Genomic DNA, 25,625 nt, shown 5'->3' on the forward strand with positions numbered 1-25,625 from the left:
GTGACTGGAGAGGGGAATACTAGAGCTACAGCTGTGCTGAAATTTCCTTGTTAAATTCTTTCAGTTTGAAACTAGGGTTTTAGATAGGACAAAGAGTTTCATTAAACAGTCCCTTCCTTTTCTCTCTCTCCCTCTCTCTCTCTCCCTCCCCCCTCCCCTTTCCCTCTCTTTTTCTCCTCACATTTCTTCACTTCCCAAATACTGCACTGGCTTAAAGTTGCTTAGTGTTCATATCAAATGTCCACCTTCATATACAAGGCACTCTTTGATTTGGTGAGGCTTAAATTGCTGCCGATTCTTAATTTACAGGCCCTTTTGGAATAAATCATGGAATAGAACTTCATCCAGATGTGGTGGAATATGCCAAGGAAAAACTGGAGAGCTTCATAAAATATAGTGATAGTTTTGATAAGTAAGTATGGTGTCTGCTTGGCTCATTTTTGTGGCCGTAAACAGTTACTGTATGGTGGAAGTAAAACGTACATATTTTTCTGGGATTTTTAAAGGAAACCTATACTATTAATTATTGCAGCCACATAGTATTTAACACAAGTTTGCAATACAATTTTAAATTGTGAAGTTTTCAAAATACGGAGATGGGTATCTGGATTTTCCATTATGAGTGGGGGCTCACAGGGATGGGAAACTGAGGCCAAATGCATCTTTCCAGGCCCCTCTATCTAGCCCCCAGGCTGCACTCTCAAGAACTGCTTTTGCCTGGTTGGACTGTATTATTGAACTGTAATAATGCCTCTTGCTTTCCTGGATAGAGAGGCAGAGGGGTTTGTGTATGTAGACTCCTCTGAATCTTGTGTGGTTGGAATGTAGCCTGATATATAAAGGTAAGATTCATAGTTTTGTTCGACCTACTTTTTGCCTCTAGCTCCCAGAAAGGTTACCCACAAGAGAATGCAACCATTGGGCTGAAAAAGCTTCATCTTGCCTGCTTCACTTCAATTGCATTATCAGTAATTGTGAACTCTCTTTCAATGTCTTTGATATATCTACTGCTGATTAAGGGGATCCATCAATCCTTTGCCATATCTTTCCTCAATCCAGTCCTGTGCTCAGATTTCTGAGTATGATTTTTCACATATCAGTAATAAACTAGATTGTTACACTAGAAGAGTACTGTGTCTCTAAATATAACTGAGCTTCAGATTGGACTATATAACATATTTGACAATTTGAAAATATTTTAAATTGTAGTACCTATGTGTCAGGGACGCGGGTGGCATTGTGGTGTAAACCACTGAGCCTTGGGCTTGCCAATCGGAAGTTTGGCGGTTCAAATCCCTGCGACGGGGTGAGCTCCCGTTGTTTGATCCCAGCTCACGCCAACCTAGCAGTTCAAAAGCACATTCAAGTGCAAGTAGATAAATAGGTACCGCTCCAGTGGAAAGGTAAATGGTTTTCCGTGCACTGCTCTGATTTCTCCAGAAGCGGCATAGTCATGCTGGCCATATGACCCGGAAAAACTGTCTGTGGACAAATGCCGGCTCTCTCAGCCTGAAAGTGAGATGAGCGCCTCAACCACATAGTCACCTTTGACTGGACTTAACCATCCAGGGGTCCTTTACCTTTTTACCTTTTACTATGCCAAACCATGGGACGCGGGTGGCGCTGTGGGTAAAACCTCAGCGCCTAGGGCTTGCCAATCGCATGGTCGGCGGTTCGAATCCCCGCGGCGGGGTCAGCTCCCGTCGTTCGGTCCCAGCTCCTGCCCACCTAGCAGTTCGAAATCTCTTAAAGTGCAAGTAGATAAATAGGTACGCTTTCTAGCGGGAAGGTAAATGGCGTTTCCGTGTGCTGCCTGGTGCCAGCTCGCCAGAGCAGCTTCGTCACGCTGGCCACGTGACCCGGAAGTGTCTCCGGACAGCGCTGGCCCCCGGCCTCTTAAGTGAGATGGGCGCACAACCCTAGAGTCGGACACGACTGGCCCGTACGGGCAGGGGTACCTTTACCTTTACCTTTATGCCAAACCATAGGGACACGGGTGGCGCTGTGGTCTAAACCACTGAGCCTAGGGCTTGCCGATCAGAAGGTTGGCGGTTCATATCCCCATGATGGATTGAGTTCCCATTGTTCAGTCCCAGCTCCTGCCAACCTTGCAGTTCAAAAGCACATCAAAGTGCAAGTAGATAAATAGGTACTGCTCTGGCAGGAAGGTAAACGGTGTTTCCGTGCGCTGCTCTGGTTTCGCCAGAAGTGGCATAGTCATGCTGGCCACATGACCCGGAAAAACTGTCTGTGGACAAACGTTGGCTCCCTCGGCCAGTAAAACAAGATGAGCTCCGCAACTCCAGAGTCATTCGTGACTGGACTTAACTGTCAGGGGTCCTTTACCTTTTTTAACCTACTGTATGTGTCTGTGGTTTTTAATATTTTTGGCTATTTGTTACTGGATAGAATGAAAGGGCTTACACCATGTATTTCAGATTTTGTGTATTATGGAACACTAGCTGTTTCAAAATTGTATCTTGGCACATAAATCAGGTATGGTGGTAATTGTTATCTGGTTGGGCAGTGTGTTAGCATCTACCTACAGATGCATTGTTAAAATGACTATTACTGGTCTAACTTTAGTGGCCATAAATTACATTTCTCACATGGAAATTCCCTAAGTACACACAGTTGCAAATCCATAACACTGTTGTACACCTGCTGCTGGTGGTATTCTGTCTAAAAGTGCCTAAAATCTGCTACTAGCAAAATTGCAATTTCTGCTTTGGCTAATCCAGCTAGCATAGTACAGTCATACCTCGTGTTGCATTAGGTTCATGTTGCATCTTTTCAGCTTGCAAACGCGGCAAACTCGGGAGTGTATACTTCCGGGTTTCACCGCACACACAGAAGCGCTCGATCGCTCCACACACATGCGTGGAAGAGGCGCTCTAGTTGCCGACTTTTCAGGGTAAGTTCTGATACCTCAATCTGCATGCATGTAGGTGGAAAGTGAAAGGATGAAATAGAGAAAATGGCTTTGTGCTTTTTGGCTTTTTAATTGGCTCATATCTGCTTGGTGCACCTTCTGGTGACCTTGTGCCTTCTGCCTTTATATATATATAATAGTAGCTCTATCCTCTTGTGGATTTCTCACATCAGTGTCCCATGAATCTAGGCAGAGGTAGCTGATGTGGTGCACTCCAGGTGTTGAACTACAATTACCACCAGCTCCAGTCAACATGGTCAGTTGTCGGGGATGATTGAGTTGTAGTTTTGAATAATTTTTTATGTATAGGTGACAAATGAAGAGTTATAAGCTCTTTTTCTCTTTTTTATTCTTCTTTTATTTTCTATCTTCTCTTTTTGTTTTTATTTAGATTAGCTAGTTATCTTTTTGTAAGGTTATTGAAAGAAGATATTCGGTAGTTGATATTAATATTTGTATATCTTAATTTAAGCTTTAATCGAAAATCTATTAAAAACAAACAAACTCACTTTTCTGTAGTCAAAATGCTATCAAGCATGTACAAGGGGGGAAGCCACCCCAGTGATAACAAGTCATGCTCAGTTGGGATTGAATGAAAACTGTTGGAAGATCAAGTTGGGAAAATGGGAGAGGGTGGTAATGGGAGTGGAGTGGCTGGAAACCTGAACAGGAGCATTCCATGCTGCAATACCTTGTTTCAGATTCTCCTTGTCACAGCTGAAAAGGTAAAGGGACCCCTGACCATTAGGTCCAGCCGTGACTGACTCGGGTTGCGGCTTTCATCTCGCTTTATTGGCCAAGGGAGCCGGCTTCCGGGTCATGTGGCCAGCATGACTAAACCGCTTCTGGCGAACCAGAGCAGCGCACGGAAACGCCGTTTACCTTCCCGTTGGAGCGATACCTATTTATTTACTTGCACTTTGATGTGCTTTCAAACTGCTAGGTTGACAGGAGCAGGGACCGAGCAACGGGAGCTCACTCCATCACGGGGATTCGAACCGCCGACCTTCTGATCGGAAAGTCCTAGGCTCTGTGGGTTAACCCACAGCGCCACCCGCGTCCCCTTGTCACAGCTAAAAAGAGTTAAAAGATTAGAAGTGGCAAAACAGAACAAATAATAATAGGAACAACAAGTAAAACAAGATCCAGAGACAGTATCATCAAAATTCTTAGATATATTTTTTATCCCCACAGCAGATTAAGAACTAAGAGGAGTTGACACAGGCCCAACTTTCTTTTTAAAAATGAATATTTTTGCCATATATTGACAGATCATTAAAGAAGGGGGCGAGGCAGGATTTCTTTATGTCCAATTATTTGAAAAGTTGTTCTGAAGTGTGGAACTGCAGAGTTCTCGCTGACTCAGTGCATATAATTAGGGAATGTTTTCGATATGAACTACATGTTAGGAATTCATATAAAGGGATCTTGTCAACTAAAGGCAATGTGTATATATTTGAATTTGAATTTACATTCAGAGATTTAAGTCCAGTGAAATGAATGAAACATAAAATGTGCAGCTGTAACTGAAATTTGGCTATAATAAGTGTAGATGTATTGTGTTCATGGTAAATCTAAGTACTGTATACCATCAAGATAATGCAATTGCAGTAAGTGCTATTCATTACAATAAACTGTCCATACTCCCGCTGAATTCCCATTAGTTCTCAAATTTCTCTGATTTGCCGAAGGACAACTAAAAAGTTCAATTTTAAGTGCAATTTAGTGTTTTTCTATAATGGTATCTATACAAACATGAGATGTTTGTTTTATCCACAGATTTGAATTTTGTGAACCTGCCTTCGTAGTTGGCAACTGCTTGCAAATCTCATCAGATAGTCATCAATATGACCGGATTTACTGCGGAGCTGGTGTACAAAAAGACCATGAGAACTACATGAAAATATTATTGAAAATTGGAGGCATTCTAGTTATGCCTATTGAAGATCAGGTGATTAAGTATGTTTGTCATGTGTGTTTAGTTGTAACAGATAAAAAGTAGTTCTATTGTGTGTGGACTCGTAATGACTTTCTTAATGTCAGTTGCCTCAGTACAGTGAATACAAAGGTATTTTGTAAACCTTAAAGCAGAGAATAGCAACATCTAAACAATAGACCACATAATCTCACTCTCCTCTTTCCTTTGACTTCCAGAGATCCCAGTTGTGCACATTATAGCTTATTAGGCCTTTAGTCATTTTTTTTCTGACAGAGCCCTCCTCTGGTTTTGTTGTGCCACAAAAACTGAGTGGCCAATTCATGTGTTCATAACAACAAAAAGCTTTTATGTACAGGAGTCCTCTATCCTACCTTCAGACAAGCTATCTATCCCTGCTCTTAAATTAACACTGTTATCAAGGCATCATCATGCTGCAGTTCAGCCTGTTTAAGAATGCACTTTGATTAGTGACTGCTACCGTTTCAGTGCTACTACTGCTATTTATAGTTTTATGTTCAGCATTGTTCAGTTAATCTCTTAAACTGAGCTTTAGATAGCTATGGTAATGTTATCAAAATAGCATACCTTTGACTTCCCTGTGACTGGATCCCACACTGCTTTGCTAATGTTTGAATAAAGCAATTGCTCAGGACATGCAGATCATCCGATAAGTCTTGCATGATTTCATGATTCATTTGTTAGCAGGAGTACCAAGGGATCTAGCTAACAGGTAAGAGCACCCAACCGTAATTCAAAAATTGGTCCTTTAAAAATACGGACAAATTAGAAACTATGGACTCAGAGTGAATATATGTTTTAAAGCACAGTGTAATGCTCAGTGACCAGCAAACTGGGACATTTCTTTCTCTTTCCTTTTCAGTCAAGGACAGAATGTTTTGAAAAGCATGAAACGTTTAGTGATACAATAATACTTAGTACTTATTTTTCATTCATAGATATCAAAGGGCTTTTCTACGGTGAGTATAATTATCTCCATTTTACAGATGGGGATGTGTAGGTACACTGATACATGACTTGCTCAAGCTGACAGTATCCCTAAGAAGCTTGCCTTGCTCAATAAGTTACTAAATACCTTTAGAATAAGAACGCTCATCAATTAAATATTATATAACAACTTTATAATTTCTCCTCAATACACAAAAACAGCTCATTCTACTACTATATTTTAAGGAAGCATGGATGCTTTTTGAATTGAGAGGTTTACATCATACCACTCTTGTTCAGTAATCACTGATAGCTATCCATTAAGGAAAAACAACACTGGACTGAAGCAAAGGCTTTCAAAATAAATAGTTGTATTGCTGATCTGCCCAGAGGATTGCAAGCTTAATATGTTTGCAGGGAAAATTGGACAGGTAATGCTGACTTAACAGATCTTTAATATATAAAGTATTGGGGAATTTTAAAACCAGTCATGAAAACTGCTGTAATTATGTCTTCTAATTCCATCCTTGGAAAACACCAAAGGAGGGCCTCTTGAGCAAATTTGTGCGCTCTCAGCAATGTGAACACTTATCCTTTCCCCCCCATCAGATATACACAACTAGTTTTAATTATGCATTTAATTTCTGGATATTGTGCATATTAATATATGTATTTAAATACTCATTGTCCTGGGCAATTCATGGATTTGCATGCATCAGATTTCAGTCAATGATATAATTGTACTAAAATATTCCAAAAGTAGCTGAGTTTTCTACAAATTAATGTAGACCTGCAACCCTTTTTAAAGTTAGCAAGAATACATAAAGTGTTTCTAAAAGTAAACTGGGAATTATGTGAAATATGTTTGAATGTAACAGAATAAATGTAGGCTCCCTGTTCCGCCAGTTAAAAATATGTTCTCTTCTTTTTCTCAAGGTGAGAAGTACTAGACAGTGACTTAGTTTGGATAATCATTTCCAGGCTTATTAAGATGAAAAATGAGCAAGCCGTATGCCTCCACATAGTCACTGCAGGCACAAGCAATCAGACCAGGAGGCATCTAATTAATCCATGTTCTTTGAGTAGTCTCTGTGGAGCCACATATGGGTTCTGTGCCTCTCCACAAAGCTTCTTTTGAGAAGACTCTATAGCTAGGCTCTAGTTTTGGCATGTGCCCCCCTCCCCCATGCATATATTAAGGGGCATGGTTCCCTCTCCTCCACTTTCTTTCATGTCATAGGACACACCTCATATGAAATCTTTTGAAGACTTGATAACATAAGTAGATACCCCCACTCCCCAATACTATTATTTCACAAATGCAGGTAGAGATGCCCCCAGAAACACCCTTCCCAGAGGTTTCAATGCTTTTCCTCCTCGCTAGTCAGTTTCTGGTTTTGCCTGCACCAAAGCTGTCTTTCCTTTAACCCCTTGCATCTCTTGTCATCCTGCTTAGCCTTGCTATCTTATTGTTGTGTGTAGTGTTTCTCGGTGTTTGAGTCTCTTCCTTATTTTTTCGTCTGTTTAAAGTTAAAAAAAAAAGTTCCTTTTATTCTGAGGTTCATTTTATGTTTTTCTATATGCTACAGTCATTTGTTTTCTAGTTTTCTTTTTTCCTTTTCTTTTGACTATTCTTTTGGTGTGACCACTTTGTCACTGGGCTTCAGCCCTTCTAAGGTCCCCCCCCCCAAAAAAAGTGTAAAACCTGTTGTAAATGACACCAAGACATTGCTGCTTCAGCCATTCTGATGACAGCCGCAGGCATGCCAGTGCCATTAAAAAGAGAAGGGAGCTCCTCTTTAAACACAACATCCCATTGCAGATTCCCACATACAGAACTGCCTATATAAGTGGCATCACAGCGCAAGGGTAGCCAACGTGGTGCCCTCCAGATGTTGCTTGACTCGAACACTCATCAGCCCCAACCAGCACTGCCCCAGCTCTACAGCTACTATGCTGCCACCACCCCTATATCAGGGACAAGAAATGCCTCAATCAGCTGGTGTGAATCTCAGCTGATTTATCTGCTGATGATTTACAGCAGTGTGGAAAACCTCAGTGATGGGATTGTAATTGTCTAACTTACAATGCAGAATCTCTGCTGCCATTGCTTCATTATTGAGTGCTGAGGTCTTATCCCAGCTGGCTGCACCACAAGCAACTTATCTTGTTATTATTTGAGGGTGATAAAGGAATTGGTGCCAGCAGCTTTCTCCCACGCTTTTTCCCACACTTCTCGCTTAGTATGGAAGATTGTTTTTCCTTCAGGATCAAAGCCATGTTGTTGCATTGGTCTCAGCAGACCTTTCCCACAGTAACTCAACTGCTATAGATACCATATCAAAGCTGAAGAGTCTCAATGCCAGTATCTATCCCTGCTGCATTTTTCAGTGGGGGCTTTACTGTTACTGCCTTTGAATCAGGAGTGAAGAATCCTTGATATCAATGTCACTCCCAACTTCTTTTTATTTTGCTTTCCTCTTTTCAATGATAGCTTCACTTGGTATTGACACTGAAGGAACCATTGAGCATTCATTAGGTTTCCTTTCATCTAGCTGCAGCAGCCCTTGAAGTGTTTGGTAGTGGCAGCATCTGTGCATTGCACATAGCATTAACTTTTCACGTCACCAACATTTGGGGCAAAGAGGTTTTTCTTTGTTCTTCCACAAATGGCATCTTTCAAGATTGGTGCCCCGGTGCTAGAACATATAATCAACTATTAGAGAACAGTTGTAGGTGTAGAGATGACTGATTAACTGCTGTTTGGACCAGAAGTCGAGATTCACTTCCTACAGACTTCCTCAGGACCAAGAACCACTACTTTATGTAAGGAGGGCCATTCATATGTCTGCTACCCTTTGTACAGGGAAGTTGAGTAATGGTATAGACTTTCAGCACCAACTGTGCACATTGAGCAGCAGTCTGGGATTCAGAGAAATGTTGACAACAGAACACATTTCCTAGGGAGTTGCACCATTGATTGAGCCCTCTAGCTTCCACTTCTATGTGACAGGGATTTGTTGGTGGCATCTTCTTCACTTCTGTGGTCCTTTTTCAGGTGGCAGTATGCACTCATGATAGCTAACCCTTGCACAACAACTCCCCTTCTTCCCATAGCTGGTCTTTCTTGGAATGACCCTACCATCTTATATCCATCCTGGTTTTCTCAATCCAGAAAAAAAGGAAATGATTTCATACCTTGGTAATTTGCCAGACTGTGTTTCTAACTGGCCAGCATCAGACCAGCTTTAGTTTTTATCTACTTGTAGCCACTGCTCAGCTTGTGCTCACGGTCTGTATTTTAAATTTGTTGCCACCTTGCAACAGTCCTGTTCTGGAGTGGGTTTATTAGCACTCTGTGAGGGTTGTTGCTGCTCCTCATTTTCCTTAGAGAAGTCAGTTGCAACCCTTGACTCAACGGTGTCTAGGTAGGTGCCTCCTTCCAACAGGCCTTGCTCAATTTGTTTTTTGTGCCTGCCCCTACCTTCAGGAACAGCTTGTTACTCTGCTTGTTACTCTACCCATGTGTGTAGCTGTGCAAAGACTACAAAGGAAACGGACATGTTGCTTTCCTGTAACCATAATTCTTGAGAGTGAAAATATGCGTGGACACGCAGCCTGTCCTTTCCATCTTTAGGGGTTAGTGTGTCTTGGAATTTTTAGATTGTTCAATTTTGGGCCTCTGTGTTGTTCAAAAATTTGAACTGTGCACATAGATGGTGGTAGTGCAGTATCCACCAAAACTCAAGCCTAGCTGTAGAATCTTCCAGAAAGACACTTTGCACAGGTGCAAAACCTGTATGTGTGTGTGCAAAGATGACTACACAATGAGCTAAAGGTACAGGTAAGCAACCAGCACTTTCTCATTTAATCGCACCAAGAAATTAGAGTTGCCAACTTCAGAGCAATATTTTAAATAATGGTTTAAGTTAGTTAATATCCTGGGTGGTTTGAAAGATGGTAACCATAGTTTCTCAGTTCAGCTGAAGCAGGAAGTTATGGTTAATTAGAGGCTTCTGGTCTGATTGCTATAGGAGCACAGGGCAGTGTTAGAAACTGAGATATGAAAGCTAGGAGAAAATGGCACTTTAAGCCTAGGTTATGGGTGCAAAAACGGAATGTCTAGGGACTTTTTTTAAAAAATAGCGAGAATACAAAGCTGAAAATGAATGAACTGCAGCTAAAATATTGTGTTTATTTTTCACATTGTCTAGTCCTTCCCCTGCCCACCCTCCTAATATTCTTAAGAAGATCTCTTTTCCAGTCTTCAGAGAGTACCTGGAAATGGGGAGGCAGAAAAAGGTTCTCCTTTCCTTCCACTCTGCAGTTTTAATCTGAAATCATAGGTGCAGTACTGCAGCCAGAGCTCAGAAACTGCTTGCGCTAATGAAATTCCCTGTCGCAAAATGCGCCTAGAACAATGGGAGTTTTGAACACTGGCACAGGGAATGGCATGCAGGAACACAAGAGTCATATCTCAGTTTATTTAACCAATATATGACTGTCCAAATGTGGTTAGTGATCTCAAATGTCACAATGAACTTTGACTTATTGTTGCATGAAAAATCCAGTGCAGGCGTTGGACTCGCATACTCTTCCTTCCACCTCTGAGGTTGCCATGAGAGGTTTGGATATTTCCACTTCCATTTTCAATTAAGCGCAGTTTAATATTATGTCTGAACCCCAGACTCTGATTAATTTTAACTGTGGCTTATTGAAACCAGCTAAGGTTGTTTCAGTAACTATATTCAAGACTAACAGTTTGTTCAGGTTCTGTCAAAAAGATAAACTGTGCTTAATAAAACACAAGGAAAAGCTTCTGATCTCACAGCTACGCTGACTGAGGAAGCATGTGATTCTGATGCTTAGCCTTGTGATGGTAAAGCTGTAGTTATGTCAGAGCAAGGCCAGCATATAAGAATTGGACAGGTGTAGAGGAAGTCATGTATTTAATTGTTTTGTGTCTGAAACTTAAATGATTCCATGCAGCTAACCCAAATACAGAGAACTGGACAAAATACTTGGGAGAGCAAAAACATCCTTGCTGTTTCATTTGCTCCACTTGTGCAGCCAAGCAAGAGTGACAGCAGCAAAAATGATACTGTGGGACTTCGTAAGTACCATTTAACTCTAGTCTTTCCTTTGGGGCGCAGCTACTGATGATACTTACATAAATATTCTTAAAGTGTTATTAGAATGTATTGCATCAGAACTCAGGCTTTTGGTGTTTCTCACTTCAGACAAACCATGAGCTGTAATCAACGATTTTTCTTGGTCTATCACCCATGATTTGTCCGGCGGAGACAAACCATGAGCCCAAGTTCATATGTAACTTTGAACCAAACCTTAGCCCTGGATAGCATGGCAGCTGCAGAATTGTGGGAAGAGTGTAGTGGCTGCAATCTTCACACCATGAACCTGCATGTTCGTCATTATTTGACCTAGCATTACCTATGAACTGAGCTACATTCTGTTTAACATGATCTGGTTTAAAAATATGTGGCTAGGGGGACCTATTTGAAGTAACTACATAATAACTCTATGGCCCTACTCTTTTGATAGAATTATCTTGTAATCTATCAAATTTTGGGCAAGATAGTCATGAAAAAGTGACATGATATTATTACCCACCCACCCCCAATAAATGGGCAGGGCAAACCTCATGCCATATCAACAAAGTGTTCTTGACTGTCCAGTTCAAAACTGCAGCATGAGTCAGTGTGACTACTGCTGAAGGAAGAATAAGTCTAAAACTCTGTTGGTTCTGTATAACTAGTTGCCTTTAACTGGATACTGGCCAACATAACTGATCTTTTGGCATTGAAAGCATTCGAGTTGTCATCCATTTCATAGTATAATATTTTTACCGTTACTTCTTTCAAAGGTTATTTCCTTTACCTAGTTAAAAATTCACCATCGATTTGTAGTACTGCTCTTAGATAACTTGACCTAGAGAGCAATCTTAATTTTCTCTTTCTTTTCAGCCCCCTGTGCTGTTAGGAATCTACAGGACTTGGCTCGAATCTACATTAGGCGCACTCTTAGAAACTATATAAATGATGAGTTGCAAGCCAAGGGTATTATTCCAAAACCTCCACCCAAACGCAAACGCAGACGGTGCCGTAGGCGCAGGATTAACACCTATGTGTTTGTAGGCAATCAGCTCATTCCTCAGCCTCTAGATAGTGAAGAAGATGAAAAGATGGAAGAAGACAACAAAGAAGAGGATGATAAAGATCACAGTGAAGCCTTGAAGCCAGAAGAACCCCCAATAAATTTATTGCGGGAAAGAATTATGAGTCTACCACTTCCTGAATCTCTAAAATCGTACTTGACATACTATAGAGAAAAATAATTTGTTTTAAGTAGATGTGATAATGCCTACTTGATAGATCCATTATTCTTGAAATGTAGCATTTACTAAGAAAAACATGGACAGATTTCAGTAAGACTAAAGTGCAGTGACAAAATGAAACATAACTTGTCTTAACTTTGCTACAAGGACTTGCACTTAGCAGTAAACTCCTATTTTCAATTCATTTTTGGTTACCTTTTGAAAAATGCTCTTTTAACTCTGATAGAAATATATTCCAAAGCAGTATACCACACTAATTAAGAGTTTGCATGTGATAAATCTCTTTTCCGCTCTGACAAATTTGTATTTATGAGAGTTGGTGAAATTTTATATGTGTGAATAATTGAATGACTACATTCAGACATCAAATGAGAACTGCCTGCATTAATTCTCTGGAGGAAGTTTTTGAGCATACGGGCAGTTCATCTCATGTTGAATTGGAAAACTTTATTTTTGCCATGGCTGTATCACAATCATCGTTACTGTGTTGATGTGAATGTATTCCAAGGAATACATGAGTGCAATAACTGTGCAGACACTGAATGAGCTGGCTTTAAAAAAATATGAACATTCAAGTTCAAAAATGTCAGTAGGCCCTGCTACACTTTATTTTATATATTCTCTTGCCAAAAGATCTCAAGAAAAGTGACTGCTTCTCTTTCAGAGCCTTAAAAAACTTTTGTTGACTATGAAAATTTTTAAAAATATAATACAACCCTGTTTCTTTAACACCAGCCGATGATAGTCAACAATTTCTCAGACTTTCCAGCATTTATGAATAAGCATTTAGTTTCTTTTTTAAAGTTCATGGTACAGAAAGCATATTTCATATATTAAAGATTGTAATTTAGGTTTCAACTATTTACTACTTTATAGAGTAGAATATGTAAAAAGATTAGCTTGTATTGCTTATTTGCATAGCTGTAATAGTAGGATTTTCTTTTTTAAGAAAAAAGGTTAAGCAGGTGCACTTTAAGTGGAATCTGTACTTATTTATCTCTGATAAGACAAGGCATTCAGTTCCGATATTTGCTCTTGATACTCTTCCTTTTGGAAATTATTAGTAGCATTGCAAGCTTGTATGCTTACATTGCTTGACTATATTCCATCTGCCAGCCCCCTGCTTCACTGGTTTATTTAATGGCATTGCTTGAAGGGGTTGGGTTTTTTTTTTTTAATTTTTGCATGATGGACTATGTAATTTTCACTAGCTTTATAATTTAGTGTAAAATATCAATGAAATAAAATGGAGCTCAAGATATGCTGTAAAAACTGCTGCTGTTATGGACACCTGATTTGTTTGGGCCCAATCAAAAGCATTCCTTAGGGACTATTTACTAACTAGTTATATCATAAAACAATTAAAATTCTTAAGATAAAATCAGGATTTATGGTGAGCATTTTACATATTCTCAGAGCCTGATAGTTGTAGATGGAAACCAGTTAAACAGCACCTGATCTAGCAGTCATGGTTTGTAGCATCCACTTTACAATATGAATAATAACTTAATCGGTCACTGTCTATGAAATACATATTTTTACTTAACAGGTTGGATTTCATGCTTTAATTTGCCAACTAATTCCTCCCCCCCCCCCATATTCACAATACCTAAAATTCAGCTCCATAAAAAAATTCTTCTGGTTTAACTAGCTTGATGAGTTGTTTGCAGAAAATGTACACTAATGAGTAAATATACTCATTGCTGGAAATAAGTATGCCAGCCTTATTTCACAGCAATAAAACCTATTTCCTATTATAGTAAAACTACTGCAGTAGTTCTGAAGGTTTATCTGTGGGGAGCATTGACTATAGCACATCTTATTTTATTTTATTAGAAGAAATGAAGTTTTAGGCATTCTGAAATTCAAGTTGTACCTTGTATTGGAATTTCAGCATTTTTGGAATTTCATATTTTTTCAGTTTTCACAGAGTAAAATATAAAATAATTTACAAGGCGAGACCTTTAGTCAGGAGGCTTTTGAAGAATGACTTTGTGTGTTTTTCCATTCTGTTGTACTCTTGTTCAGATAGATAATAGAGTAGTTATGAATATGCATTATGTAATTTTTGGAGTCACAGAAGCAATGTTTCTTTTGTGTTCGTGGGTTTTTTCACATTCTTTGATTTATATTTACTTTTAAAAGTATAAAAATGCAAAATGAATCAAAATTAAACTTTTGTCATAATTACAATAAAATGTCTGGTGATTTTGTGCTGATTAAAACTCAGTTATTGTTTCTTTTTGCTTGGCTTTTTTGCTTAGTGATCTAAGATATACTTAGAATGCCACAGTTGAAAGCACTGGTGTTCTTGAGAAGCTTGAACATCAATTATATCAGTATATTGCTATTTGTGTAAAATGACAAAAGGTAAAATAGCCTCTCATGACATCACGTAAGGACTACTAACTACAGTGGTACCTCGGGTTAAGAACTTAATTCGTTCCGGAGGTCCGTTCTTAACCTGAAACTGTTCTTAACCTGAGACACCACTTTAGCTAATGGGGCCTCCCGCTGCTGCTGCTGCGCCGCCACCGTGTGATTTCTGTTCTCATCCTGAAGCAAAGTTCTTAACCTGAGGTACCATTTCTGGGTTAGCAGAATCTGTAACCTGAAGCGTCTGTAACCCGAGGTACCACTGTATAACAAGCCACAGGTGCAATGAACTGGCTTGCTAGAGGATGTGATTTCTGCTACTCCGTAATTGGATTCTGCACCATATCTCTAAGGAATAAATTCTAGAGTAATTGCCACACTGGGCCTCCTCCAGCAAGAAGGATGGATATATTTTGAATAAATGCAGGGCTTTTTTTCAGCCGGAAATCATTGGCACTATTGCCATTTTAAAAGAACAAGGGAAGCGTTCATGGTGAGTTTGGGCACCTCTTTTTCCAGAAACAAAACACTGGGTAAATGATAATAGTAAGCATTGAGAATCTGTGATTCCAGGTGTTAGTGAACATCCAATTACCTGTCAACCCCAGCCAGAATAGCCAGTGATCAGGAAGGTGCAGTCCACCTGAGAATCTCAGGTTAGCCACCCCTCCTATATAATCTTCTCAGTTGTCTTGCCACTGTGGTGTGTGTAGCATGCATGCCTATTTCCCAATGTATCTACAGTATGTGGAGGAAGCTTTGCATATCATCAGGTTCCTATGCAGCCCACCTAGAGCAAAATTGGCATGCACATCTCTTCCCAGACAACCATGTTCACTCAATGAACATGAAAGTGTAGGATAGTTGTCACAGGTGAATTAACCTTGTGTACCATCTTTCTGTGTGCAGTACTCATTCATTCATTTATCATGAATTAATTATGTGCAGTATATATGGTTGTGGAAGACAGGAGTGCCTGGCGTGCTCTGGTCCATGGGGTCACAAAGAGTCGGACACAACTAAACGACTAAACAACAACAAATATATGGTTGTAGATTTAAACAAAATACAAAATAGTTTAAATACAATAGAGGTAAGAAAGAACAGTAGAGAGAATAGTAGGTCAAACCAACCAGCAGTCTGAATCTACATGGAAGGATGAGTATCAAAAGTTGGCTAGAGCCCTCTGATGACTTTGCTTCCCTAGATTCTACCCAAATTCTATAAATGATGAATCTATTTTCTGCTCTGGTAATGAGACCTTTGGCTGTATGCAATATTCTCTCCTCTAGTACAAGAGCTTTTGCACTAATGGACGAATGAGTTTTAATGTAGCACAGCAGAAGAATCACATGTTACTGGACGCTTGTGTAACAGGTTGTGCAATCTATTGCACAGCAAAGTTACTGGCAATATGCTTGTGTATTTACTTCTGCAACGGCATTCTGCTAGCACTAAATATATCGCCAGCAGAACAAGTATACCGCTGAGTGACTAACAGCACTGCAATGGATACAACCCCATCTGATTACATCATGCAAGCTGATTGTAAGTCTTGGATTTTCTAACTTGAATAGGACATTATAATGTTATGCCAGCTGCAGTGACTCCCATTTCTAGGCCCAGTTCATAGTGCTGGTTTTGACCTTTTAAACCCCTTCACACCTTAGGGCCAGGGTACTTGAAGGATCAGCTGTGTCTCTGTAAAAACTTAAGTGGAGGGACTCCTCACTCCTGTTACCCTTGCCATCTGAAGTAAGGCTGGTGGTGAGAGATTTCTCTTCATATATACAAGTGGTCATGAATTTGGACATCCTAGATGCCCTGGTGCACTCACGAGTCACTCCTCCCCTCAAGAATTAGGATTGAATGAAGCATTCTATTGTAGACGATAGAATAGGTTGCCATGTTTGCTTGGTAGAGTGCTGTGCGTGATGCCCATGGTAGTTTCTCTAGTTTGCAAATGTGCCCACAGGCCCCTAAAGGTTGGCAACCCATACTCTATATAGTGACGCTTCAGCAGGAAGTGGTCCATTCTATGCCAGTTATCATTTGGTTTAAAAAACTCCACTGAAGAATAGGTTGCACCACAAGAGGGCAGTGTTGCCACACAGGTGAATTAGGAACAACTGCACGTGAATGCTTTCATTATTAATAAAGCAAACTGCAGATTTCTAAAGCTGCATAGAGAAATCATTTGTGCAAATACAGATCCAGCTATATAGCTGAAGCCTCTATGTTCCTATAATTCATAAATAACGGAGGGAGACAGCAGAAGTGCTGCCTGGCTTTGTTCACACTTAATCACATTGGGATTCTCTGGTTAAAGAGAATTACAACCATTCATATACAGATTTCTTCATTATACGGGACTAATTTCTCTCCCTCAAACATTCAGTGTAAGCTAGAAATCACATTTGAAAATGACTGCTGTGTTTATTTTTATGTCATTGAAAGCATTATTTAGTTTCCCCGGGACAAAAACAAGTGTACTCCAAAGTTCCTCCATAAATAGTCACTAGGTCATAATTAAGCTGTGTATGGTTTTAGTGAATGCATCTATTTTGTGTTGTCTTTGATGCAGACATGTTTTTGTAGTATAGCAGCTTGACTTCTTCAATAACAAATTTCCAATTTGTGCATACCTCTTGAGGATCTTACAGACAACAACAAAACATTTCAAGTAACATCCTGATTTGTGTGTTTCTAACAAAGTTGTCCTTTTCTTCCCTTAGTCTTCAATATTAAGCATATTGGACCTAAACAATCGTTTTTAAGTGTATACTGTATAATTATGCTAAAGAAATCAGTTTTTTTCCACTTTGCAACTAGAGATTTGAAATTGTATCCAGGTCTAGTCCTGTTGTGGTTCTGTGGATTACTGCAAGTCTTAAAAATCAATACAGGAAAGTTAAAGTCTATAAGATAGGGTAAGGTAATGTTTGTGGCTGATCCATTCCTTGATCCAGCTCAGGTTTTCAGAATGTCTTAATCATCCTTTACCAAGCTGGTGGCCTCCATAGGTTTTGTTTACAATTCTCATCAGCCCCAGCCAGCTTGTCTGATGGCCACAGAACCATCTATCATCAACAGTGGGGCAGGATCCTGTCGACTTTTACATGCTAATAAGTTGTCTACCGTGGTGGTGTTGCTTCAAAATCTAACACAGTGTTTCTTGTTAGCCACCTTGGAATAATCTATATCCTGAAAGGCAGGGTATAAATAATTGTGAAAAATCTAGATTCTTAAGAGCCCCAGGCCTTTGAAGACATCAATAAGTAGGTTCCTTGAAATCAAGGGTCAGTTCACACAAATAAGCCTTTTTCCCTCCTCCATATATTCCAGTGCTCAACCACTTGGAGAATATCTAGTGTGAACTGACAGCTGAACTGGTGCATCCGTAGCCCTTTCTGTGGTCTAAGGGAGCTGTCTTAGATTGAGTCAAACAAGTGAGCCATCTAACTCCACAGAATTCCAGGATTTTGGACAGGGCCTACCTAGAGATTCTGTGGCTTGAATCTGTGACCATCTGTGACCCACTACGCTATGAACCTTCCCCCAGGTGGCTGAGGACTGGACTGAGCACAGATAAGAAGTCAGCTCTCATCACCCTTCTTCTACATGCTCAGTATATATCCCATGCTTGGGAGGGGGGGGGAATGCTGCTTGCTTGTGTGGGTTGACCCTAAGTGACTCTCAATCTTTGCAGTATGACCCTCATTTTTCAAAGTGGAGTTTTACTGTGACATCAAGTAGAGCTGCAGCTGGTGACTTGATGACTCCTGTCCAGTTGCTGAACTGTAGATATTTCTGGTCATAATTTTTCCCCTTGCTGTCTGTCCATGTCTCTGCAGGTGACTGGATCTGATGAGAGTGCAGAGGCCAGCATAAACATTTTTGCTCCATCCTGCGAAAACCTTTTGGGAAGAACAAACAGATGTACATAGACAGCAGAGAGGGCAGAGCAGCTGTCTTGCATGGAAGACACATAGAATCAGGGACGCTGAGGATCATCTAGTCAATCCCCTGCAGTGCAGGAATATGCAGCTGTCCCATAGGGGATCAAATCTGCAACCTTGGCATTATCCGCAGCATGCTTTAACCAGTTGAGCTATCCACATGGGCTGTGTGTTGCTTAGAGCAGGCCTGGCCTGGCACCTGAGCCATTAGACCTGTGGTCCAAGGGAGGGCTAAATGAAGATATCGGAGGTGTTTGTGAGCATCCAAAGCCCGTAGCACATTGTGACACATTTCAAGGGCGCTCCTATAGTAGCTGTGGTGCGCATGCGCATTTTGCTCTTGACAATGCAGATTGTGTCCCATTGTTATTCCTGTTGCAGAAGGAAAAGCCCAATTTTCTCACTCATTATAAAAATAATGGAACTGTCTCTTCCAAATTTCCAGAAAGACTGATTGCTCAAAGCAAGTCCTTGACAATTTAATAACTAATTGATCAAACTTTATTTGAAGATGGCTTGTATAGTTTCTTGTCCTAACTATCACAGCCATACTTTAACTTTGACAATAATACAGATTTCTGGATTAATTGTGGATTTTTAAAAAATTGATTTGTTTTCTTTGAATTAATACAGTTTGGGAAGAACAGTAGGGGGAAACCACTTCCTGTGACTGAGTTCAGGGAAAAAGTGAAACTGTGTTTTTTGGAGTAAGGAATTAAATTTGCTCAGTTATTTCCTTTGAGGACTATTGAAATTTACAAACTTTGGCCACACATGGTTCTCTCTGCAGTTTTCAGAGAATGTTTAATTTGTTTTGACAGTTCAAAGAAAATATCTGCAAAAAACTAACACATGTTGAACATACATGTTACTGTTACAAAAAACTGAAATTACTAAGTTTGAATTGAGATGTCCATGCTGAAGAAAAGGGCTAGAGAATTTTGAATCTACAAATTCAGGACAGCAGATTCCGAAACACCGGTTTCTTTTAAATATTTATATCTCATCTCTTCAAAAGTTCGAGACAGCTTCTTATTTCTAGAAACGATGAATTACTTCTCTGTGCTTTGAAATCTAAGGGCTGGATCACATGTGCATATCCATTGTGATTGGCCATACCATCAAATAATAACAGATTAATATAATCATCCATGTTTTGTTCCAGTTTTAGTATGTGCTACTGAAGCAATCTTCCCTACCTCCCAGATTCCCCCTTATTCCTTCAAATGCTAACTTTAACACCACCGTTCCACCTGCCCCATCCCCAATTTCTCCTTTCTCTTCTGCCTTGTCACCCGGGTCTAAAACTTTCACAAGCAGAGAGACCCTTCTCCCACCCCACCCTATGAATGCCTTCTATTAACCCCCAAGTCATTTACAACAGACATAAATTGGCTCCTTTTTCTTCTTTAGAACTTCGGAAACAACCAAGGCCAGACAGTATGATAATAGACTAGTCGCAGGCATGTCCAACAGGTAGATTGTGATCTACCAGTAGATCACTGGACGTCTGCAGTAGATCACTGGTAGATCATTGGCTCCCCCCAAAGAAGCTGAACAACTGGCTCCCCTTAAAAAAAAGCTCAACATTTTGCCTCCTCCTTGAAAAAACTCAACAACTTTGACCCAACCCCCCCAAATATGGGCCTTAAAGGTAAAGGGACCCCTGACCATTAGGTCCAGTTGTGGATGACTCTGGGGTTGCGGCGCTCATCTCGCTTTATTGGCTGAAGGAGCCAGCATACAGCTTCTGGGTCATGTGGCCAGCATGACTAAGCCGCTTCTGGCAAACCAGAGCAGTGCATGGAAACGCCGTTTACCTTCCCACCGGAGTAGTACCTATTTATCTACTTGCACTTTGAGGTGCTTTTGAACTGCTAGGTTGGCAGGAGCTGGGACTGAGCAACGGGAGTTCACCCTGTCATGGGGATTCGAACCGCTGACCTTCTGATCAGCAAGCCCTAGGCTCTGTGGTTTAACCCACAGTGTCACCCACGTTCCTTCCTAAAAAAAGCTCAACAACCTGAACACCCCAAAAGGGGGGTAGATCACTGCCAGCTTTTAACTCTGTGAGTAGATCACAGTCTCTTGGGAGTTGGCCAACCCTGGACTAGTGGAAACCTAGTACAGACAGACATTTGGCAGAGTCTCACAGAACTCAGTGGGACTCACTTCTGAGCTGACATGTGTCGTGCTCCTCTATACTGCAATGATGCACACACTTGCCAGGGATTGAGTCACATTTATTGCCGTTAGACATACCTCTGAATAAGCATGCATAGGATTGGGCGGCATACATGATTCTGACAAAGTTGGCCTAAAAGTGATTCTGTTCTCTAAGAAGAAGCCACTGAAGCGAGTTGCCACGGTAATCGTGATTGGGGTGGGGAGGGGGGAACAGAGTGAGTTCTTCTTGCTCTGTCTTCGCGTCTCTCAGAGAGGAGAACTATTATCTGTGCCATTTAAAATAGACGTGCTTCAGCCAGCTTCTTCTCCACTCAAATGAAACAGCCTGATTTTGACAAGAATGGATGCGGGCATGTCCATCTGTTGTTTGAAGTCTGGTTTTTATCGTCCTTGAAGTTAGGGACAATTAGAAATAAAACATTTAGCTTTTTCTTCCTGTGACTACATATATTTTCAATCAAAGAGAAATTGGTCTTTTGCAATGTGGGTTTATTTTTTTCAGGGTACAAGCAGAAGATGGGACCTGCCTTTTTTCTTCTTTCTGAAGCACTGCACGGAAATGGCTCCAAGATATTTCCAAGCCATTTATGTTTTCTCGTCCATTAGCATGCTTAGGGGAAGGAGGTTGGGGGAAATTAAGCAATTTAAAGAAGTGCATTAATTCATTATAAAGCCTGCCTGACATTCTGGAAAATAACATTTCAGATTACCTGAATTGAAACAGAATTCCCCCCCCCCCGACACACACAGTTCAAGTAAGTGAAAGCAGACTTGAATCGAATGTTGCCTTTACTTTATCTGAATAACCGGACTTTTGAAAGTCACCAGCACTAAGGACTAATTGATATATGAACTGTCCTCCTCAACTAACCTCATAGGTTATTTTGGACTTTTGGAGAATGTCTGTTGAGTGCTTAAAAAAAAAAACCCAAACAACAACACTGAATGAACCATTTCTGTCTTTATATTTTCCCTCTTGTCTTTCCATGTAAAAAATCCAGCCCAACCCTGCCCCAAGGAAAGGGTAAACGGGGCAGTCCAGTTTGGGTACAGTTTAAAAAGTAATGTTTGTGTTCAATGCAGCACTAGTTAGCCACTTAGGGTTTCCACTTGCAAAATGAGACGTTGCTCCCTCCTGCCCCAGTGCACACTCTGAATCTCTTCTGAGGTTTCCTGCAACCCTCCAGAACAGATTTGGAGAAGGTGTGGTGTGCATGTAGTAGGAGGAGAAGGGGGGAAGTTCCACTGTGCAAGTGGAAATCCTTGTGCTCATGGCATGAGGGAGTTTGATACCACCCAAAGTTCTCAAGGGACGGCAGGAATCTTGTGGTTGCCCACCAACCATTTGCACTGTCAGCGGACAGCAAACTGAGCAGCCCAGTATGGTGAGATTTATTTGTAGCTTAATTGTATTATATATTTCCAAATTTGCATCTCCACATATCAGTTGCCATGTGAAAATGCCATGTGAATACTTGTCCTTTGTCCTTTATACTGAGGACGAAGCTCAGGAAGCTGCCTATATACTGAGTCAGAGCAGTGATCCGTCTAGTTTAGGACTGACTGGCAGTGGCTTTCCCAGGATTTCAGGCACGAAAGCCTCACAGTCCCAGCTGGGCCCTTCTGCATGCAAGACAGATGATCCACCACTGAGCTATGGTCTTTCTTTTGTTTTTCTTTAACTGGCCTCCAGCAATCAGAAGTAAGCTGTTAGGGGTAGCTTTTGTAGGGGAACTTTCTGTATCTCCTTCCTATGCACAGATTATCCCCTACAAGGACTCCTCTCATATAGACTAGATCCACTCCTGGAAGTCAAGGGCACACTCAGGTGCTGAGGTAACGTGAAGTTTTGCTCTAAAACTTGCTGATCTAGCAGCAAACTCAAAGCAGATGAAAGTATTTATTCATGTAATGCCTCATTAACTTCTGTAATTCATAATCACAAGCTGTGATCATGCTGGCTAACATTGATCTGAGGTAACATGTTCAAAGAAGTATGTGAAATGGTTCTGAGCATAAGCCACTGTGTGGAATTTGAGTAGACTGTTAGAAACATTTTTTTTATTTTTTTATTTTTGGACCAACTGTTGTATTAGAAAAGAAACCAATCTTTCCCCAAGAACAAAGGAGGCAGCCTAGGCAAGTTAGGTTGCAAATGAACCTTTCTCCTCATAGCATCTGAGATGACCATCAGCCAAGTCTGAACATGTAAGAACTTCCTCCATCTTGTTTCATGTTTTGCTCTCGGCACCAAAGCCTGAAGATGAATTGTGTAAGCTTGACGGGAGTATAACTGTTAAAACAACTAGCTGATCTGATGAAAGATTTTCCCCAATTCTGTGTGTCTCATTGTGTGGGGCTATTGTTGTGAAAATGCTCCATGATTAATCACCATCTACAATAGAGACATGGAAGCTGCTTCTCTGTTTTCTCTTTCCTTCTTCCTGGTTTTGGTTCTGTTTTTTCCACTATCTATTTTCATCTATGAATTTAGGTTTCTCTTGTTTGTGTGAACAATTACCAGTATTCTCTGAGATGTATTGCAGGCAGAATTGAAGTTTTGTGCACCAGCATTGCCAGTTTGTATCTGAACTTTTCTACTCCCTGGAAGTTGTGCTGTTACTAGTATTAGAATTTATTTGTTTGTTTGTATGTATGTTTGTTTATACACACCCCACCTTTTACCCTGACGGGACTCAAGGCGGCATAAAGATAAAAACAAGAATTGCTAAAAACATAGGGGGAAAGCAATCATTAAAATACAATTAAACCTTAATAGAATTAAGACTATATACAAATATAAAATCAAAATATGAAAGCAGGCAGCTCATGCAGCTCCCCTTCCATCCAAGAATAGTTTTACAGTCCTGGGAGTTTTTATCCAACTTGGTTTTCATAGCATCATAGAGTTGGAAGGGACCCAAGGGTCATCTAGCCCAACCCCCTGCAATGCAGGAATCTCAGCTAAAGCATCCATGACAGATGGCCATCCAACCTCTGCTTAAAAACCTCTAAGGAAGTTTGTCTTCTTTGTCTTCTCTGAACTGAAGAAGAAGAAATCACTGCTCCACCACACCTTTCTGCTACGAAGAAAGGACAAGGGGATGGAGTTGTGATATATAGGGGCAAGCTTTTTCCGATTGCCCCCATGCTTCTGGATCCCCTTGTTTGTTTGTTTTACTGGAGAGATCAGAGATTGAACCTGGGATCTGCTGCTGTACCACTCAGCTCTGGCCCCTCCCCTCAGCATCACCCTATCCTTCTGTGGTCCAGACAAGAGCCACTTTGAGTGCCCAGAGTGCATTGTGGTTATCAACTCTGTTCCTCGAGATGTGAGATCAACTTCACTCATTTCTATTGGCCCATAATTCAGCCACTTCTAAAATGTGACTAAAGGTAAAGCTAGGTAAAGGACGCCTGGACAGTTAAGTCCAGTCAAATGCGACTCTGGGGTTGTGGCGCTCATCTCGCTTTTCAGGCCGAGGGAGCCGGCGTTTGTCCACAGACAGCTTTCCAGGTCATGTGGCCAGCATGACTAAACCACTGACTAATATGACTAATGAGATGGCAAGCCACAAACTTCAAGATCTGGAATAAACCATGGTAAGACATTTTGCAGGTTATAGGCTTATTTACTTATTGATTCATAAAACTAATCCAGCAAGGCGTTCGTTGAAGGGCTCAATTTTTCTCCAACTCTTTTCTTCTTCTTTCCCCTTTTTATTTTATTTTTAAAAAAGAATTACATTGTTGCTACTCAGAATTCAATTCAGGCAACACAGGGAAAATACCCTGAACATGGTTTGATTGAGCTAGCTTCAGTTTCAAATGCGGCTGTTTTTCGTTCTACTTACAAACATGAACTACAGGAGTTGTCAACAACGATACAAAAATAATGCTTTTCATTAGATTCTCACACCCTGCCCTTCTCTTGGAAATTGCATCAACTGAGCACAGCCTGTCTACATGCAAATGAAAGGTAGATACAAATTACAAAAAATTGATTAATCACAGAGTTCTGCTTAGCTGTTCATTCCTTATTGAAGATTAGAGAATCAGTTGTAGAGGCAGGAGAAGGAGGCACCATTAAAAAGAATAAACCTCCTTTTAAATCACTGTCAAAAGCAATGCCTGCCTGCGTTAATTCACTAGCAGACACCAATGGCAGTCTGCAATGGACTTCTTCCAGCACACACTTGCAAATTACCGTAATTGTAATCATTGCTGAGAGACTCTTGAGCACCAGGCCATGCTAGAGACTCAACAGTTGCCACTGATGCCTAGGATTTTAGATCTCCTCCCCCTCATTGACCACTAGAGCCAGACATGTTAGAGGATAGTCATACAGCTGCAGCATAAGCCAAACAAAAGGTCTACAGTATTGTAGCCCAGCATGCTGTAAGTTCTTCCACAGATGTATTAGTAGGCAAATGCTTTGTTTTTCAGCATTTCTACTTTTCGAATTTGTAATATATGCTTTTCTAATTTGGGTGGAGAGACTCTGCAAAAACCACATGGCTATTCTGAAAAGGGATTGACAGGTCCACCTATCACTCACCTAGGTCATTTTTGCATGTATTTGTTCATAATGTCTATTTCATCCTCTTTCCATATACAGTGGTACCTCGGGTTAAGTACTTAATTCGTTCCGGAGGTCCGTTCTTAACCTAAAACTGTTCTTAACCTGAAGCACCACTTTAGCTAATGGGGCCTCCTGCTGCTGCTGTGCCGCCGGAGCACGATTTCTCTTCTCATCCTGAAGCAAAGTTCTTAACCTGAAGCACTATATCCGGGTTAGCGGAGTCTGTAACCTGAAGCATATGTAACCTGAGGTACCACTGTATTTTAAGAAATCTGCACATATATTTGTATTTAAATAGGCATTTTTCTCCCAAAGTATGCATTGTTAAATGTGTTTCATTCATTGCTCAA

The 25,625-nt window shown here is 40.6% G+C and overlaps 1 protein-coding gene across 6 annotated transcripts in view; it reads left to right on the top strand.

Moving 5' to 3' along the window:
• Positions 1–14,410, top strand: part of PCMTD1 (protein-L-isoaspartate (D-aspartate) O-methyltransferase domain containing 1) — a 35,012-nt gene extending 20,602 nt beyond the window's left edge. For 5 of the 6 annotated variants that reach the window (XM_081874569.1, XM_081874572.1, XM_081874570.1 and 2 more), the window contains 5 exons: positions 310–412; positions 4,712–4,883; positions 5,828–5,848; positions 10,806–10,929; positions 11,801–14,410. In XM_081874569.1, the coding sequence (XP_081730695.1) occupies positions 310–412; positions 4,712–4,883; positions 5,828–5,848; positions 10,806–10,929; positions 11,801–12,171 (791 nt within the window). In that variant the 3' untranslated portion in view covers positions 12,172–14,410. The remainder of the gene's footprint in view (positions 1–309; positions 413–4,711; positions 4,884–5,827; positions 5,849–10,805; positions 10,930–11,800) is intronic. The other variant, XM_081874574.1, reaches the window with a different exon arrangement.
• The last annotated feature ends 11,215 nt before the right edge of the window (positions 14,411–25,625 follow it).

This window comes from Podarcis erhardii, assembly GCF_964252035.2.
Source record: "Podarcis erhardii genome assembly, chromosome: 8".
In the NCBI taxonomy this organism is placed as follows: domain Eukaryota; kingdom Metazoa; phylum Chordata; class Lepidosauria; order Squamata; family Lacertidae; genus Podarcis; species Podarcis erhardii.